General features: G+C 30.3%; 2 protein-coding genes across 2 annotated transcripts; both read right to left on the reverse strand.

The window, feature by feature from the left end:
* Nucleotides 1-8392: 8392 nt before the first annotated feature.
* LOC102594414 (probable GABA transporter 2) lies at nt 8393-14376 on the reverse strand. The gene is made up of 8 exons (XM_006343816.2): nt 14159-14376; nt 13787-13983; nt 12382-12392; nt 11807-11927; nt 10223-10409; nt 9462-9592; nt 9057-9293; nt 8393-8967 (listed from the first exon to the last, which is right to left on the reverse strand). Exons 1-8 carry the CDS (start codon nt 14247-14249, stop codon nt 8578-8580), a joined length of 1365 nt encoding a protein of 454 aa, XP_006343878.1. The 5' UTR covers nt 14250-14376; the 3' UTR covers nt 8393-8577.
* Nucleotides 14377-17691: 3315 nt separating this feature from the next.
* Nucleotides 17692-20852, reverse strand: LOC102594746 (high mobility group B protein 13-like). Its single transcript, XM_006343817.2, has 8 exons — nt 20333-20852; nt 19622-19744; nt 19261-19535; nt 19066-19174; nt 18918-18983; nt 18649-18819; nt 18383-18562; nt 17692-18035 (listed from the first exon to the last, which is right to left on the reverse strand). The coding sequence occupies exons 1-8, from the start codon at nt 20786-20788 to the stop codon at nt 17913-17915; spliced, it is 1503 nt and encodes a 500-aa protein (XP_006343879.1). The 5' UTR covers nt 20789-20852; the 3' UTR covers nt 17692-17912.
* Nucleotides 20853-20885: the final 33 nt, after the last annotated feature.

Consider the following 20885-nt stretch of genomic DNA (forward strand, 5'->3'; position numbering starts at 1 on the left):
TTCAAAATCGAATCAAAATTAATATTCAAACCAAAAAATGTTACTCGTCTGTCTCAGTTTACGTGATATACTTTATTTTCGAGAATCAAATGATTTAAGTTTAATCGAGATTTTACTCATGAAATTTTTAATTTTTAAAATGAAATTTATATATTTGTAAACTACGTAAAAAAATATTATAAGTCACAATAATTGACAATTCAAAGAATTTAAAAGATGTATGAAAAATTTACGATAATCTCAAAATCTAAAATGCGTCACCTAAATTAGGGCAGAGGGAGTATTGGTTTATGAGTTATGAGTTATTGATTTAGCGATTTTGAATTTTAGTTTTTTATTGGGTTATTGATTTTTAACGGGTTGATATTTTTTCTTAACAAATTAACCAATAGTAAATTAATATATTATATTTATCCCATTCGGTATATAAAGTCAGAGTTTAGTTTCATACTTTCATTTTCGATTGTTTCAAACTCTTGGTTATTATACAAGATGTAATTTGTCTATGCATGATTTATTTGATTTGTCACCTTGTTTTTAAGTGATTTTCTTGTGTGTGTGAAATCTAATTGGTTATATATCAATAACCAAATCGAACCAATGAGTTTGAGGATGAAAGAAGATCACAATTTTTTTTAAATATTCGTTATTCATATTGAAGTTCGACTAATTCAAATTCACACATTGCAAGACCAACTTTTGAGCGGTCCAACAACTTTTTTTTCATATCCAAACTCAAATTTAAAAAATATATGAAAGAATAAAGAAATTTCAACCAACTTACCTTGATAAGATTTTAGAGTTTCATATGGTTGAAGGAGCATTTATGAGGATTGATGAGTGATTTGGCTATATAAGAAAAAAAAAGTCAATTTTTCACGGGGTCGGATATATATACTTTATAAATTTAAAATTTATTAATTTGATTAATATGTTTATCACTTATCACTAAAAAGGAAAAATATATTTTTAAAATTTAAACTCAAGATCTTTGTTAAAAGTTAAATAATGAAAGATTACCTTTTACTACACCACAACTATTATCAGTATATACTACTATTCTCTTTATTTCAAATTATTTGTTAGGTATTTTTATTTTGAGACTCAAATTACATGAATTTTAATTAATACATTAAAATACTTTCTCATATTGATATGAGAAAAGTGTAATTTATAGTATTTTGTTTATAATTTTAACAGCTAATAAATTATAAATTTAAAATATTAAATAATTTAATTTAATTTTAAAAATTAATCAAATTAATTTTAAAAAAGATAGGACAATTAATATGAAACGGACAGAATATTGAATATCGCGTGAGACAACTTTACTTTTAGAAAAAAACTGGTCCTCTAAAAACATGCATTTGCCTTTGTTGAAGAAAAAGGAAGCTAACGATTGGAACGTGTCAAAGGAACAAGTAGCTTGAGGGGAAGTGTTGAAGAAGAAGGAAGTTGACGATTGGAACATGTCAAAGGAACAAGTCCAATGAAGCTGCCTGACGAGTTTCCAGCACTGCTCTAGAATTAGAGTCGCACTAGGATTAGACTACTTATATTAATTAGTATTATAGTGTTGAAGAAGAAGAAAACTGACGATTGAAATATGTTAAAGGAACAGGTCCAATGAAGCTGCCTGACGAGTTTCCAACACTGCTCCTCAAGCTACCTATTCCTTTTACATGTTTCAATCGTCAGCTTCCTTCTTCTTCAAGAGCCTTTTCTTTACTATATGTTGAAGCTTTATATATATATAAAAAATAATAATTATGTAGCATATTTTATGATTATTTAATTAGTACAAGAAAGATATATAGTACATTTACTGAATGTATGGATATAATTTTGACTGGAACCTATTACTTTGTCAAAGATCGTTTCTAATTATAAATAACTTTGGAAATTGTAATTTATTTTTATATATATTTGACAAGTGTGTACACAAATATTAATAATGTCATTTATTTTTCTTTTTCCTCTACCATTTTTTCTACGATTTGGTAGATCTGTAAGCTTATTCTCACACGTACACGTAGAAGGAAACAAAAGTATAAAATAATATGGTTGAACATTGATATCGAGAAAAATAATAATTTAATGAGAAGATAACCTTATATTATAATAATTAATAATTAATATGATGATTGAGACTATAGTCAATTAACGTGGGTCACTAGTGATTAATACCAACAATAGTTTTGTCATTTATGTTTACTATAATACCTTTATGCTCCATGAGGTAATGTTTACATATATTTTATGTTTTAGAATCGTTTATAAAATTGTATTTGGTATATTATTATTATTATCTTAATAGAATGTGACATGATGTTATTTGTTTTGATCAAATTCATAGAGGTTTTCTTACTTTAAAACGTATCGCATGTACTTATAAGTAGTTTATTTTTCTATTCTACTTTTCATATAGAACTTTATTCACATGCAATCGATAATATCTCCCTTAAATTAGTTCTGCGCATAATCTATATTACCTTACATTAACTAAATTAGAGATTAGTTATTTGTCATTCACATTATTTGAGTATTTACGACCACTTTATTCATAGGCTTTTTTTTGTTTGTGCATCTTTATAACTATAGGTGAAGATAGTAAATCGATCCATTATGATAATACTCGATAATATTTATATTTGTCTTGCTAAATTAAGCATTAATTTTGATATTAATTGTTGGGTTAAAAATTGGTGTGTCATAGTTTTATCTCTTTAATATTAATTTAAAGTGGTCCAATCCTAATTACAAATTCAATAAAAACAATATATAGTCCATGCAACTTTATATTCTTTATATCCTTTCATTTATATACCTAAATTCAATGAATTGAATAATTCCAATTTTTTATTGTTCTTTTTCACTTAAATGAAATAAAATATCTTAGATAAAGAATAAAATGATGATGACCTGGAATTTGTCTAATATCTAGTAAGGCCCCAATCAGGCATATAAAAACAAAAGTAAATCCAATACTTTTTTTAGAAGCTAGATGACATATTGGAGCATTCTCTTATGAAGAGCATCTTATTGAAAGCATCAGACCCATTTTTGAAGACGACGCTTTTATGTTTTAACAAAATAAATAAATAAATTGAACTCGAGATATCTTGATTAAAAATGAAAAGATACCAATCATCCATCCTAATTCTAGGGCAAATATAATGTCAGATGCCACTGAGAGGTCGTTTGGTAGCAAATTAGAGTTATGCGGATATTAGTAATGTAGAGTGGATTTATGTATTATTTTATGCATATTAGTTATGCAAGGTTTAATTATTCATGTATTAGTTATTTCATCTTTTAGTCTGCGTAAAATAATATATAAATTCCCTCATAACTTATACATGTGCATTAATCATGCAAAATTCTAAACGTTATATTAATTTTATAAGTGAATAACTTATGTTCTCTCTATTTATGTACCAAACGTCTCATAAGCTATATGAGAAATAATACATGAACAACTTGGATTTTATCCAGCTACCGAACGACCCCTTGTGGTTTCATATTAAGAAGTTTTTTTTTCTTCACTCATTCACTGATTTTATTAAAATATTATATGACTCGTTGATTTAATTTAATAAATTGAGTTTATGATTTGTCAAATAAAACAAATCACTGATAAATAATTAAGCATATTGCAGACTAATTCACATTATACAAGTGGATTTGACGATTCATAAAATAAAATAATGCACGACGTGAGCATAAAATTGGATTTTATTACCAAACAAACTATTTGCAAAATTTGGGGAACAGACCAATTTTCTTTGCTTGCTTTGGAAGTTAAAAATACACTTCTTTGACTGATTAATATAATCCAAAAACATTGTGACAATTTTTTTTTTGATTAAATAAAACGTGGTCCTCTTTAAAAATGCATATTTGTCTTGCTTTAATTAATAATTTAATCCATTTGATACCATGCCAAAAAGTCACATCCCCACCTTCATTGACTGTGTGCAATTTATTTTCTTTTTATACATAATAGTAGTACATAGTAATCGAATTAGTTTATACGCATTTCGACTATTTCATTAAATATGTTATTTTTCATTCACATAGATATAGAATATTTTTTAAAATGTTTTATTTTCATATCTTTAAACTAGGTAATTTGAATAACTTTTTCAATAATCGACTGTTATAAGAAAAAATAAATTTAGTAGGTTTTAAAAACATTTCAACAGAAATTAAATAATTTGACATTATCACATATCTAAAAAATTGTAAATATATATTGAATGATTAAAAATATCTTGAGATCTAATCATTTTTATCTTTTACATAATTTATCATAATATATGTTTGATGATATAATTGTTTTGTTAAAACTGAGTGATGTTTTTATGTAGCGATTAAACATAATTTTTTCTATTTTTTTTGTACCTAAAAAATATAGAATTTGATAATTTTTAGAATAAATTCTTGTGAAAAAAAATTATGTAAAAGTTTTCGATAATCAATATTAGTTATAAATAAGTTAAGATCGTTAAAAATGTACACCACAACAACATAAATAATTTTTTTTTAGAGACAATCTACTTGTCTGAGGTCAAACGTTCACTACTTTTCGTTATTGTTACTCTAACAAAATTTATAGAAGGAGAAAAAATAATTTGAAACAACAACAAAATAATATTGTTAACCTTTTTAGAAGTTCATTTTTTATTAAACTGCTGCTTTGAAGGTCCTTCTAGATGTTTCATCAATGCAACTTTACGACTTTTTAAAAAATATGTATGTACAATTGTTGCATCATGAAAGTACATGTAGATCAAATTGTTGGATTCTAGACTCATGTTAAAGAAATATTCTCGAACATTAAAAAATTAAAAATGAGTCTAATCTAAATAACTCAAATGCTCAACAATAACTTGGGACATAAAGGACAACAAATCTATGTTAATAGACATATCTTTTGTAGCTTAAGATATTATTTTTATTTAGAACAGATTTTGTTTCATATTCTTTAAATTAAGCTAACCGAAAATAGTAATAACTCACACAAAATGTATTTAAAAGTGTTGAATGAGAAGGAAAAAAAGAAAAACATTAAAAGGACGAAAGTGGGATCTTGTCACTAAAACAAACTATTACTGGCGACTATTATCCGTATTAGCAGCGACTAATGTTGCTACAAAAACATACTTTTAGTAGCGACTATTATAGGCATTGGCAATGACTACTATTGCCACTAAAACATTCTTTAAGTGACGACTATTATACGTATTTAAAACATGCTACTATTATAGGCATTAGCAGCGATTAATGTTGCTACTAAAACAAACTTTTAGCAGCGACTACTGTTGCTACTAAAACAAACTTTTAGTGGCGACAATTATAAGTTTTAGCGGCAACTAATGTTGCTACAAAAACACACTTTTAGCAGCGACTATTGTTGCTACAAAAACATACTTTTAGCAGCGACAATTATAAGTTTTAGCAGCGACTAATGTTGCTACTAAAACATACTTTTAGTGGCGACTATTATAGGCATTAGCAGCGACTATTGCTGCTACTAAAACATTCTTTTGGTGGCGACTATTATAGGCATTAGCAGCGACTATTGTTGCTACTAAAACATACTTTTGGTGGCGACTATTATAGGTTATAGCAGCAATTGTTGTTGCAACTAAAACATACTTTTAGCGGCGACTATTAAAGTTTTAGCAGCGACTAATGTTGATACTAAAACATACTTTTAGCAGCGACTATTTTAGGCATTTAGCAACGACTAATGTTGCTACTAAAACATACTTTTAGCAACGACTATTGTTGCTACTAAAAACATACTTTTAGTGGCGACTATTATAGTTTTAGCAGCGACTAATGTTGCCACTAAAACATTCTTTTAGTGGCGACTATTATAAGCATTAGCAGCGATTTATGTTGCCACAAAAACTACTTTTGGCGACTATTACAAGAATTAGCAGCAACAAATGTTGCCACTAAAACATTTTTTTATATATACACTAGTAAATTTACCCGTGCCTCACGCGAAAATTTAATGTTCGGAATTTATAAAATAATACCTATAACCTATTAGTCATTTAAAGTAAAATACTACAAAGGAAGTAATAATTATAGCATCTTATCATTTATCCTTCAATCAATCATCTTTAATTTAATTTTATAATTTATCATTTTGCTTCCGGGAAGTGTTACTATTCGATATTTTTGATGAATTAAATGTATCAACCGGTAATATTAAATATTCTAAAAGTTAAGCACTACCTTGTGTTTTACATATATCATTTTAAAGTTCCCATTTAAATGTACCATAAGTAATTATTAAAATGAAAATTAAAAGGAAAAATTATTGGACAACAATTCAACTTATTATATATACTTGAAAGGGAAAAATATTACACAAAATTATTCAGTTTATTTGGGTGTTTTTTAAAAATCAACATACCAGAGTGATAAAGTTCAATATGAAACTACACTCTCATTCCAATCACAGTATCGAAAACACATCTATTATTTCATGAAAAATATTTACAACTTGCAGTAAACTTAAAAAATTTGTCCATACTTCATATTGAATATGAGCAATTAATTTATTGTATAGTTATCTATTTCTTTGAGATTAAAAGATGTTGCAATCTAGTCATATTCCTCTATAGGTCATCCGGCACAACCTTGAACTTATGTCAAAAGTTTATTAATTTTTCTCTTCTTTTCCTGGTTTACTTCGCACATCAAGGTGCGATAAAGTTTTTAAGATCTTTATGCGTTTACAATGACATACCAAATTTGAATTTTGTCTTCAAGATATGGTAGTACAAATCTTTAAGGAATTCTTTTACTCTACTTTCAATAATTTTAGTAGAGAAAACTTGCATGAATACTCAATTAACGTGTGTTATTTAATCTGTACTAACAAATACTTTTAACAATAACTTTGAAGAAACATAAACAACAAAGTTTAAAAGATGTACAATAATTAATAAAATAAACATAAATTAATGACTGTAAAAAAAAATATCAGGATCTATAATAATAGAATGAAACAGAAAGGAAAAAATTGAGCCCACTAAATGCATAGTATACCCTTAAGAAAATTATTCTCCTCTAGTACCCGAGGGTTAAAGGAATAGATCCTTTCAGGATATGACGATTCTATTCACCAGTGTATTGATACAAAAAACAATGGTGAAGTGAGTCAATCAACAGGAGCAAAGTACACGAATATTTAATTGTGCAAAAGAAGAAGAAGAAATAGTTCAGAATTTTCATTGTTTTAAAATGAGATGAAATCTTTTTATTTATAAATAACAAAGGGTAATATGAACAAATATTTATTGTGTCTTATCAGAAAGGTCACAACTCTTTCGAAAAGGTCACAACCTTTCATAAAAGTCACAATTTTTTATAAAAATCGCAACTCTTTATAAAAGTCACAACTCTTCAAAAAAATCACAACTCTTAAAAAAAAAGTCACAATTTTTCATAAAAGTCGCAACTTTTCATGAAAGGGGAAGACTAATTTTGGAAATAAATAAATTAAAAGGGAATCCTAGATTTTGATGGCGCCACGTAGGCGGGCCTAAGGTTCTCTTTTATATATATATATATGATATATGATATGATTTTTTAAGGGTTGCAATTGTTATTTTTGAGTCGAGAATCTTTTTCTTTGAAGTAAAATGATAAATTTTGGGAAAATTTCTACAATTGGCAAGAATATTGATGCTTCAAATCCTTCAAGAATTAATATTAATAGAGTATTTTAACTTTGTTGTTCTTTTAATTTGATAACTAACCAATTTGAGTATGAAGTATGAAATTTGACTTAGATATCTTATTAGAGTAAAATGATATAAAATATATTTGTTGTTCTTTTCCATCTTATATAAGAACAATCAAAAAAAGATTTGAATGATTAATTTACAATGACTCATTACTATAGTTAACAACAATTAATAAGAAATTAAACTCTAAAAATCAACTTGAACAAGTCTAGTCTTCATTTTGCCTAGGTTAACGATTACCTCAGGTTAATATTACAGTCACAAATCACAATTAATGACACTTCCATAATCTTAGATAAAAAGTATGAACAACTCCTTCCTCGTCTCAATGTATGTGACATCGTTTAACTTTACTCAAAGTACTCAAAAAAAAAAACTTTTTCTCGCGCACCTTTACTAATTCCAAGGGTACCTGTCACCAGATCTGCTACTTTGTATTCATCATAATTCATAAGTGCATTATTATTGTATGATCTAATGTCACATAAATAATGCACCATATATACTTAGTAATAAAAGAAGGATTAATTATCACATTTTGTTAATATCCTCTTCTCAATTTTGACAGAGAATTCCAGCTGATGAAATGTATAAGCAAACAGGTATATATCATGTTGATGTAGAGACCAGAAAACTACTTGTTGAAATACATATTCCCTCAATTCGATAGATATACAACTTCCATACATATAAACAACAACTACGCTTCAATCCCAAGCTAGTTGGGGTCGGAAACCTCACTATCAACAACTTTCATACATATGGCTAAGCACAATAGTATACATTTGCCATCTAAACAAAGAGGTTAATCAACAACGTCGCTACTAAAAAGCTTAAATTTATTGGCATCTAGAACCAATTTTCTTATAGAAGAAAAGGATCCAAGAAGACCAGCACAAGAGAATATAACCATAATAGAAATATTTACCCAAAAGGTAATAGATGATTTCTTTGGTTTGAAAGTTATGTTGTAAAGTAGCATTGGGAGAATGAAATCGAGAGGTATAAAGCCAACAGCTCCTACAACACCGTTAATGTCACCAAAGAACGGTAACATAGCTGCAAAGAACCCGCAAAGGGTCATGTACAACGTTCTGAGGATTATTCGGGGGATTAGGTTTCTAAGAGAGAACACAGCCTTGTTTGCATCAGCCGAGTTCTTTTCCATGATTTCGTAAGCAACTTGAGAATATACCTGTGCCATATTTTGAAATAGTTACCACCATGTACATGACAACATGCTGGCGAAACAACATTTACTTGTGTAGCTTATGCGTGACTTACCAAACCAATGGCGAAGAGCTGCAGAAGAATAAAGACAATTGCAAGACCTAATACCCATGTCGGTGCCAAGGAAGGTCCTTCATCCGGCATTAAGCTCTTTAGAATGTTTGAATTGGATTTGTTTCCAAAAACCCAATATCCGGAAACAGATGCAGAGTAGAAAGTAACCAAGATTACAGAGTAGCACAACATAAGGCCTTTCAACATCTTTCCTGTTGCTGGTGGCGCGAGAGTTGCCTGCATTAGTTGACTACAAATTAACTTACATCTCTATGGCGTCACAACCTATTGACTGTCCACACGTACATCAATTTGACATATTTTGCAACATCTATCATGGACTAGTGAAGACCATTGGACATCATGAAATTGGGAAAATCAATATGAATGGAACTATTTATTTACCTGTATTTCTGGTAGTATTCCATTCCCAAAAATAGCTGCAATAATGGAGATAGACGTGAAAGCGCTAAATAACCGTGATAGGTGTGAGGTTTCTAAGGAGTAATCCCTCGGAGGTGCATTTTTTGAAGTACCTGCATAATGCATATATACTAATGTAAGTATATTGATTTCTGAACTTTCATTTCAGAGTGTTCTTAGAATGACATATTACAAAAAGATTGTCACGGCTGAAAAGAGTGAAAAACACACCTCAAGTATCCCAGTTTTTTTATTTTCATACTTGAACTATCAGGTGTGTGAGTTTCCTATCTCATGAACTATCACCAACTATTTATCAAAACACACCTCAACTATCAATTGTTCCATTTTCCTACCTGAACAATGGTCATATTTAGGGAACAACTGATAGTTGAGTCGTGTCTTGATAAATAGTTGGTGAAAGTTCAGGCTGGAAACTCACACACCTAGTTCAGGTATGAAACTTGAAAAAAAGGAGATACTTTAGGTGTGTTTTTGACCATTAACTCAGCTGAAAAAAAGGAAACCAGTTGTACTCACCTATAAAGGTTCACAGCTAATGAGAAAAGAAATAAGGCTTACACTGTTGTCCATAATAAAACTGCATGATTTTCTCTTCTAGTAACCAAGTTTATGCAGGTTGAAGATAATTGGTAACTTTGTGTGTTCGATTCTCCAAATTATTCAGAAATATTCCGAGGACATGAAAAAGAACCTGAACCACAAAGAACACAAGAACTTACCAGCACGAATACAAGCACCAACAACTAGGAAAGTGTAGCCCAAGCTCAGAAACAACGATGCTAAGTTGATGTGCCTCAGGGAGTGGAAGGACGGAAATTGAGAGAGACATATCATTATTACTGTAACCATTGCAATGAAGTGATACAATTTCAGTGGCCCATGTGGTGAAAGTTCGGAGTACATGATCTTGTACAAGCAAACAAGAAATAACAAATTGTTCAATAACTTGAAAAAAATGTAAACATAGCAATAGTTAGTAGTGTCTCGTGTCTTTTGATAACAAAATATCCATCAATTTATCGGTGAGTACCAAAATCACTAAAACATCTAACAGGTCGAACTCAAAGCAGGAAAAATTACAAACAAAAAGACAAGTACCTCCAGTTCTATCCAATTTGTACTTTTACAGTCCTAGTACAACTCATTTTTTCATTTTGGGATGTCCTTGAATGTGTCTCATACTTAATTTACAAACAAGCTATTCTACACAACTCTAACTTCTTTATTGCAAACAAAATCCTCTTAACAAATTAGAGTTGATTCACAATAGGATGATTCAAATTTTCTCTTAACTTTTCAACTATTCCTTCAGTATTTTATTCAACTTCTACCATTATAATGCAAAAAGTCAATTTAGCTTATTGAACTTTCTTCGCAACGTAACATTGTTACATGAAATGTTATGAAGGTCCATTACCCAAAAAAATACTCCCTACGTTTCAATTTGTTTGTCATGTTTGACATGGCACAAAGTTTAATAAAGTAAAGAAAACTTTTGAATCTTGTGGTCTTAAACTAAAGGTATGTAGAATGTATCAAAATGTCCTTTAATTTTGGGGTCTTAAACATGCCATGGGGAAAGTTAGAATTAAAGAATTTCCAGAAAAGGAAAGAATAAGAGGCATGCTTTTTGAAACGGACTAAAAAGAAAAGTGAGACAAACCAATTGAAATGGAGGGAGTATCATATTGTAGAAGTAAAATCATTTATAAGAGAAACTACATGACTGTTTGGCAGTTTGGTTTGGTACATGCAACAGAAAAGGACAGGCGATCTTAAGATACATCTTAATGGCTTATTCTGCACAGAAACAAGAAAGGTTGTGCATAACCTTAATATTTTGATCCCAATGATAAAACTGATGCCACCTTCATAATTAGTTAATTGTATTAGGGATACCAACTTCTTTTCTTTCAGAAGTTTAAAGAGACAAAACATTATTCTTTCAACGGTATAATGGCATACTTAACATTTAGAAACTAATGATCTATATGGATGATGACATGTACTAAGTCCAAGTAATCAGCTAATACATGTTATATTATTGTAACAATTATGCCACTCTGCTAGTGGATTTTCATGGAACTTCCAAATTCTTAGTGTTTTTATTGTAAAGCATGCATATTAGTCGAGTCAGATTCTCGAAGAGGAAAAAGATAAGTGGATAACTGAAAGGAAAAGCTCCTGAATACAAATATATGTGAATCTTGGAAATGAAAACTTGTTGAAGTGAGAAGTTTATTTAATAATTAACATGAATGAAGAACTGGAAAATGAAAACTGGCTGTTCCAGAAGCAAATACCTGAAGGCATTCTCCAGCAAGCAGAATTGCTCCTATGCTAATGCCAGTGTTAACTGCTGTCTGAATGAATATCACAAAATAAAACATCCAGCCAGAACCTACATCAGTGCAACACAAAATCCTTTAGTTTTAAAAGAAGCTTGTTGTAAAATGCTCAAGTTAGAGTTAGAGTTGTTACATATAAGGCATCACTCAGGATATGTGCTTCGCGTCACTTAGGGTGATTTTAAGTGTGGGCAAGGCACTAAGTGGTGCACCTCATTGTTCATAAGTTCTATCTTGAATAGAGTTGCACTAAACAACAAAAATGATTGGCAAAAAAAATATATTAATTGTAAAGGAAATCGACGAAGTTGTTACTTATTTTCTTGCATTATATATATATTTTTATTTTTTTCTTCGCTGTGTTCTTGACCCGAGGGTCTATCCAATACAACCTCTCTACCTCTGAGGTAGGGGTAAGGTTTGCGTAGGCACTACCCTCCCCAATGGGATTACATTGACTATGTTGTGCGCCTCTTTTAACTAAAGCACCACATTTTAATTCCACTTTGTTGCTTAAAGCCCTGATAGACCTAAAATTAACGTTTTTTGTCTTAGACAACACTGCTACGAGGTAAAGAACTTTAAGCCATTTATTCCATCCATTATTTTTTCAGACTCCTCCAACAAACACCAATTATCTAAATTCACTATGTTCAAAGGTACAAAATACACTAACTATATATTTGTTCTTTTAAACCTAGGAGAAATCTAACAAAATCATTAAAGTCTGGTGGCTACAGTCAAAATAATAATGCCAAATATCCTTTTCAAAGTCACATCAACATTGCACTCACATTGAAGGTCCACTAGAAGCATCAAAGGCCACCTACAACACTAAAGCAAATCTATGTTTTTTTAGTGGAATCAATTCTTCTCAACACATGCCAGAATACCTTTTTCCTCTAAAAGAGCTTTTAAGTATTTTAAAAATGCAAAAGGTTGTAACTTCAAATGAAAGACTAACCAAATTATCTTTGGATCTCAGTCCAAAAAGTAGTAAATACAATTATCTAAAGGGCAGAAATTCCCTTCCTTTAAATCAGCATCACATTGCACAAAAAAAAGTGTGATAGCGACCACAACAAACTTAAATAGTGCTACATCGTTTGATTAATTCAATAGTTTAGACTTCTATTCTTAAAACAACAACCATTGACAAGTCAAAAACTAACAACAATCATTACTACCACACCTTAATTACAAACTAGTTCAAGTCGGCATATGATCCATCACCATCCATTTCACTCTATTTGTGCTCATTCCATTCTAATACTTACTATTCTATAGTTCTCTAGCACTAAATATCTAAACCAACTAAAAAGGCTACACTTTGAAATAGAACATATAAGGGTGTACCCTAATAGTCAATGGAGCGAATCAAGAACCATGAGTTCTCAAGTTCAAATCTCAACAAAGTCAAAAAAACACCAAGTGATTTCTTCCACCACTTGTGCTGGTGGGAGTTAGCACATATCTCGTATAATCAGTCAAGGTACTAACCCCAACACCAAGATCATCAAAAAGGAAAAAGGCTCTCAAATTCAAATCTCAAGCAAAGTCAAAAACACTACGTGATTTCTTCCGAAACTTATGCAGGTGGGAATTAGCACGTATGTCATATAATTAGTCGAGGTACTAACCTCAACACCATGATTATCAAAAAGGAAAAAACCTCTCAAGTTCAAATCTCAGCAAAGTCAAAAACACTAAGTGATTTCTTCCGAAACTTGTACTGGGGGAGTTAGCACATATCTTGTATAATCAGTCAAGGTACTAACCCAACACCATAATAATCAAAGGAAAAAAGTCTACTAGTTAAACTAGAAAACAACAATAAGCATATCACCATGACATCACACACAAAAAAGGGTCAAATTATGCAGGTAGGAGAAAGAAGAACAATTCTTCATGGATTGGGGGTGGGGGTGGGGTGATATGCCGGCGACCGGACTTCTCACAGTGATCAAGAACCAAAGACATGAGATAATATGAGTAAAAAGTAACCAACCCCATCACCGTTAAACAAATAAACCCCAATGCCCATCCTAAACCTCTGAAAACATACGGCAATGTCAGCACCGTTGGTCCTACTATCGCCGTCGTCAAATGAAATCCAGCATGCCACCATTCCCCTGTTCCCAAAAATAAAAAAACACCCATTTTAACACCACAACTATAAAAGAAATTCTTCAACAAAATCAGCTATAATATTATATAAAAAGATGAAATCTTTAGCTAATATAACTATAAAAAAAATGACATTTTAAAATTAGAAAAAACGGAAATTTATTGATTTTTTTTTTTAACCTTTTGATTCCAGAACAAAAGCAGCACCAGCATCGTCTTCACGGCGATTTTCAGGAAAAGGGTCATTGCGAACAGGCTCTGGAACACCCATTAACGATTTTTTTGTATAACTATGATGAACTTATATGTGATTTACGTTCTTGTTGTATACAAGAATGATATACGAGAAGAAATTGAAATTACAGAAGATAACAAAACAATCCCTCATTTATAGGAGTTGACGAAGGCACAATGCCCACATTTAGATTTATACGTAAGTCTATTTCCGTCTATTAAAAATCGGGTTGATATACTACCTCCGTCCATGTTTAATTGTCATAAAAATTTTTTTTAGAGTCAAACGATAATAATTTTGACTAACATTTTACGATGTATTTTTCATCATATTGATATGCAAAAAGTTTGAATTTATAGTATTTTTCGTATAGTTTTTAAATATTTATTTTTTTGTTTAAAATATCGAATTAATGTAATCTAATCTAACTTTAAAAATTAGTCAAATTAATTTTCGAAAAACGCACAATGACAATTAAAAATGGACAGATGGAGTATAGTTTAAATTGATTTTTCATGTTAAAATATTTTAGATGTATTTATTTAATTTAATATGTTATACAACAATCTAGGATAGTCCTAAAAATGGAATCTAAAGAAGGTAACATAATATACCTAATATAATGTTTTTGAAATAATTTAATATGTTTTGTATAAGAAAAAAATATCGCATTTGCCTTACTTTAAGTATCTTAATTTTGATCGATTTAAGACTTTTGAATGTTATAGTGTTATAATAAAGATGTGTGTAATTCTTTAAATTGTGGTCTTAATTTATGGTGTAAGATGTTGAAATAGAAAAAAAATTAGTAAATATAGAAATAGACATTATTTTTTGGAATAACCGAAAGAGAAAGTAAGATACTTAAATTAGAACAATAGAGTAATTTTATTAGATATTCAAAATCTATAAAACAAATAAATAAATAATTGATTAAAATTTAATAAAATCAAACCGATTGAGTTTTGATTTTTATTTTAACCCATTTTAATTCAATTTATTTCAGGTCAAATAATTTAAATGAAATTTCTCCGCCGTGGTTTTATAGGATTTTGGCATATTTGATGATAGAGAATTCAATTTAAGATTGGTTTAAACATTTATCTATTTATGTATTTATTTGCTTTCCATTTTGTGTTTGTTATTTAAGGGCCCCATTAGTTTGAAACTTTGAATTTTCAAAAGCAAATGCATATATAGTAGTTTTAAAATCAACTTTTCACATATAAAAGAAAATAAGAGAGTTTTGAGAAAACTTATAAGCTCGATCAATTAATTTATAAGTATTTTTTTTGCAAAGTTCTTATTAGAAGTGGCGAAAGCGGATTTATCTGAATCCATTATTGGTGATCTTGCGTATAAGAATTAAGTCATTTATTTGTAGATAGAAGCTAAATACTAGTAACATATTTAGTAGCATTTTGTTACGTATAAAATTTTATAACCCTAATTCGATATTCTTTTTTTACAATTTAGAAATTCATATAAATTATGAGGGTGTTTCTATATTAGTTCATGCGGTATAAAAATTAAATAATTAATATTTAAATAACTGAATTTTATAAAATAATATATAATTTTTTTCATAACTAAATTTTACATTGTAATAGTTATGTAATTCTAACTGATTATCGAACGACCAAAAAACACAATCATGCAAATAAAATAAAGAAAGAATTGTGGCTGAAAGTGTAAAGAGATTCGAAGTTAGGAAAATGTCATTTTCACTCCATAAAAAAACTTTCAATTCATTAAAACAATTTGCTAAAGTTAAACAAGTTTGGCCTTTATGGTTTTGTCACACAAAAAATGTGAAGTTAGAATATTAAATACATAGTATTGAGATTTGAAAACTACATGCTGAATTATAAATAAATTATCTCTATATAAATAAAAAACTTTTAATATAACACTGATCCATCGAATAGATATTTTCTTTGAGAGATATCAGATACTGAATTTTTTTAAAAATAGAATAATATCGATTTTTAAGTATAATAAATACAACATGTAAGTGCTATGTACAATTTCGATGTGACCTAACCAATGTGCGTATGATCATGTGTAAATAAATAGTAATAAATCAGTTCTTCATATAAAAGTATGAGAAAGAAAAGAAGTCTTTTAAATATGTAGTCTAAAATAAAATAAAAATATTTATCTGGTTATAAATCAATTCACGAGAAAAGAGAAGTATTAAAATTAAGTTATTTCAAATTATAAAAAAATAACATTATTTTTGAAACAAACTAAAAAAATAATATGTCATTATAAATTAACAGAAAGAACGTACTAATTTAAGACATTGTACATTATTGCATACTTCCTACCCTCCATTGTTTGGCACCATCCAAATTTTGAGAATCCAACAAGTTTTTTTATCATATTTTTTTTGTATATGCCTTTCAATATTTTTTTAAAATGATTCATTATAATACTTCTATTTAATTTTATACATATAATTTTTTATTTCAATTTTTTAAATTTTTTATATCCAAATTCACAATTAAAACTTAACAAATTAACTCTTGATATTCGAATGGTACCACCTATTTACTTTTTATTAATAAAGAATTATTAATCAAGTGAGATAAAACTCATGAAAATGGCAAACAATATGATTACATGAAGTAATATTTTGTCCATATATTAGAAGAACAAAAATACACGTAAAATTGCGTCACTCTTTTTTTCCAATAACTAAAAAGTAATGTTCCCAAAGTGATGTCAAGTCTACCAAAATCTTCCACGCTTCGTTTCTCCTCTTCTTTCTATTATTTCCTCCGTTCATTTTTTCTCGTCCAACTTATTAAGAAGTGATCATTTTTATGATAAAGCAAACCTTACATATTAGTGATTCATTTTGAAGTACAGTACGAATTTAGATTCAGAGCGGGTAATACCTCTAACGAATTGGACCATCACAAATGGTATCAAATCCCCTCATGTTTTAGCCATGCTAGTAGGTAATAATTTTAACTAAGTTTATTTAGTGATATGTTGAGTCTAGAAAAATTTCATGAACAAATCTTATAATGATGCGTTTTAAAATCGTGCACATACAGCGAACAATATCAGTTGCAGATATTTTTTTTTATTTTTCGTACTACTCTACTAAAATAATTAAGGCACTCCACCTCACTGCCAAAAATAATTTGTTGGTTCATCAATTATTGAATTGTAACTTCCAACGGTTTCACATGAATGAGCATTAAAAGAGGAACACTTGCCCAATAATGACAACAAGATATTTTTGAATTGCTTGATAAAATTAGTCCATAAAATATAATTTATACACATGTATGTATAATAAAATACTCTATAATTGCTTCATTTATATAATGTCAGTTATACTTCATGACTACGTTCATTAGTTAAAAACATTTGAACGAATAAAAAATATCAATTATAACTTCATGAGTACGTTCATTAGTTAAAACGTTTGAACTTATAAAAAAATAGAAAAAATAAAACTTAGTAAGAATTGAACGAATTGATTTTATGCTATTTCAATCAAAGTAACGTTTGCACATTAGCTCAGCAAGTATGACTAATCCAAAGTCATCCATAAGAAGTCAAATGAAATGAACTAACAAGAAGAAAAATTGAAATGACTATTTCAAGTTTTCAACTCTAACTAGCAGGCATTTTCTATGTTCAACATAACCAGTTGAACTTGTTCTAAGCAGCACCTATTTTCTAATTGTTGTTGTTCTGCTTTTCAGCTGCAGTTTTGTTGTATTCTTCCATTTCCTTTTTGTATCCTTCCATCGCTTCAGCTGCTTCGTTATTCCAGACTTGTTTTTCTTCTTCACTCAATTCCTACACATCAAAAAATAGTAAATGTACGTCAAATGACAGTCTGGTGCACAAAACATCCTGCGATCATGCAGGGCAAGGGAAAGGGTCGCACCCCAATGGAATGAGGGGGTGTAAGTGTAAACAATCTATCCTTATGCAAGCACCAAGACTCGACCCCACACACTATAGGGTGTGATCCGATGCATGAAGCATCCTAGGATCACATGGAACACTCAATAACAACAACATCTAATCCCACAAAAGTGGGGTCTGGAGAGGGTAAAAATCTACTCAAACTCAATGAAAACACAAAGTAGTATACAGAAAATACGGAAATGGTGAAAGGCCGTGTCAAAAAGGAATTCTACCTTCCATTTCAGTGAAATGAGAGCATTAATGGTAGAATTGTTAATTCCAGGACGCTCTTCGACTAGTTTCTTTCTTTCCTCTCTACTGAAACGAAAGAATGACGAAGCAGGCTTCTTTGGTTTGTTAGGATCCACATTGTCATCCTTTTGTTTCTTCTTTTGGCGATTTTCTTTCGTTTTCTGCCAGAAGTCAAACCAATCAATCAGCTTAACTCAACTTTTGTAAAAGCCTAATCAGAAATTGTATCAAGAATGGCTAGACAAACCTTGATCAAATTTTCTGTCTTTTCTTTCTTTTTGAGCAATTGAAGTGCTTCTTGCTTCTTGAGTTTCATCGATTCCTCCTCTTCCTTCATGTGTACAGCAGCTTCTTCGTCTTTTTTCTTCTTATAAACTTCCATTTCTTGCAAATATTTCTCCTTTTTCTTCATTGCCATCTGCATATATCGAAAGAAAACATGTCTATAAAGCTTCTAAAATAAGAAACATCCAGACAAAAGGGGTTTCAATTCTCCAAGATATGAGTAAAAATTACCTCCTCATAGGGTGCTTTTTGTTGCTCTGTCATGTTCTTCCACTCTTCACCAGTAATCTTCGCCACCTAGAAATGGAAGTACTAATTTAGAAATTTAATGAAATTCCAAGAAAGATTGCACACAACAAAACTCATCATGAATCTTTACCTCCTTCACATTGTTGTTGTTCTCAGCAAGCAGAGCAGATCGACGCTCATTTGTAAACAGGAAAAATGCTGATAAAGGTTGTTTTGGTTTCAAGGGGTCCTTTTCTTTCCTATATAACATGAATTAACGAGGGGAATATGAGATTTAAAGTTCACAAGCACCAAATAAATATGACCAAAAGAAAGTGAATTTTACTTTTTCTTCTTGTTTTCATTCACTATTGCTTCTTGCTGAAACTGAATGTATTGTTCAAGTAACTCCATAGCTGTCTTTTGTTTCTGCTCGTCATCCAAGAGTCTCATCGCTTCATGTTCGCGCTTCTCCATTCCAACGATTTTCAAGTATACTTCTTTCTCAGCTTGGTATTTTTCCTCATAAGGTTTTTTCTCTTCTGCACTTACTGTTTTCCACTTAGCACCCAATAAATTGGCCATCTCCTTGAACTCAGCATTTGGATTAGCTTTTTTCACCTGAAATAAATGATTAGCATTTAAAAACCAATAAAATACTAAAAGAACATTTCAATTGAGATTGATGAACCCTTCTTCACATTTACCTCATTCCATTGGTCTTTGCACCACAATAGGTAAGGCGGTACTGGCCTTTTCTTCGAAGGATCCGCCTTTTTCTTCTCTTTCTTTTCCTCTTTGTCTCTCAGCGATTGCACAATAGGGAAATTCTAATGAAAAATGGAAATTAAAAATGTCAGCTTTGAAACAAACTAGTTACAAACGACAACATAACCATTGACCAGTGTAATCCCACTTGTGGTGTCTAAAGAGGGTTAAATGTAGGCAACTCGTAGAAAGAACATACAAACAAGAACGAATGAAATATACCAAATCAATGCGTCTCAGTCCCAAATGAAAAAAAATGTCAGCTTTGATACAAATAATGCTTCAAAAGGATCAAATCAAACAGGGGCAGATCTAGAGAACCGGTAATGAGTTCTGCAGAGTCCAGTAGCTTTAGCGGAAACTCAACTTAATAGATATATATACAATTTATTTAAAACTCAATAGATCTGATTTCTTTTTTGATCTACTTTGATATGACTTTCCTTGTGCCAAGGGTCTATCAGAAACAAACTTTCTACCTCCCCGAGCTAACTACACTCCCAAGACCCCACTAGTGGAATTACACGGTATGTAGTTGTTGTCATTTATCGAGAACCAAGTAAGTTGTCTTTTTTTAGAATTCAAAAATCTATAAACTTCAAATTCTAGATTCGCATATGATATCAAAAGACGAGATTCAACAAACATACCAAGGTAGGTTTGAACTCTTTCATTTTCTGCAGCTTTTTGAGTTCAGTCTGAAGCTTCTCATGGTCTTTACCTCGCACTTCGAGCTCTTCCTCCTTCTGCTTCAGCATTTCCTCTCTAGCTTTCAACATTTCCTCAGTCTGCTCCTTCTCAAGTGTCATCTTCTTAAGCTTTTCTTGCATTTCTAACAACTCTTTCTCAAAAGAACTCTGCTCCATCTGCTGCTTCGCCGCCTTTGAGGCCCCTCTCTTGTTCGATTTCTTCTGGGATTGTGGATCAACATTCTCTTTAACAGAATCATCCACAGGCAACACCACGGAAGGCGACTGAACTACAGTTCCAGCCAGTATATTGGCTTCATTCGACGACTGTTTTTTCTGCTTCAGCACCTTCCTAGACTTCCCCTTCTTAGCGGGGACAGCGTCGGAGGGAAGAGTCATTTCAACAACAGTAGCCATGGCTTAGGGGGCTTGAAGAAAAAAAGGTTTAACCTAAAAAAGTAAAATCTTTTTAATGGTATTTGTTTAGTGAAAGAATGGGGCTTTATATAGGAAA

This window comes from Solanum tuberosum, unplaced genomic scaffold, assembly GCF_000226075.1.
Source record: "Solanum tuberosum cultivar DM 1-3 516 R44 unplaced genomic scaffold, SolTub_3.0 scf00048, whole genome shotgun sequence".
NCBI lineage: Eukaryota > Viridiplantae > Streptophyta > Magnoliopsida > Solanales > Solanaceae > Solanum > Solanum tuberosum.

Coding starts and splice junctions, on each gene's coding strand:
- LOC102594414 (XM_006343816.2), bottom strand. CDS start 14,249: ATGGGTGTTCCAGAGCCTGTTCGCAATGACCCTTTTCCTGAAAATCGC. Junction 10,410..11,806: donor TTGCTGGAGAATGCCTTCAG/GTATTTGCTTCT, acceptor TGCTTGTACAAG/ATCATGTACTCCGAACTTTC. Junction 9,593..10,222: donor TGGTGCTTGTATTCGTGCTG/GTAAGTTCTTGT, acceptor TGCATTATGCAG/GTACTTCAAAAAATGCACCT.
- LOC102594746 (XM_006343817.2), bottom strand. CDS start 20,788: ATGGCTACTGTTGTTGAAATGACTCTTCCCTCCGACGCTGTCCCCGCT. Junction 19,175..19,260: donor AATGAAAACAAGAAGAAAAA/GTAAAATTCACT, acceptor CATGTTATATAG/GAAAGAAAAGGACCCCTTGA. Junction 18,984..19,065: donor ACAACAACAATGTGAAGGAG/GTAAAGATTCAT, acceptor TTCCATTTCTAG/GTGGCGAAGATTACTGGTGA.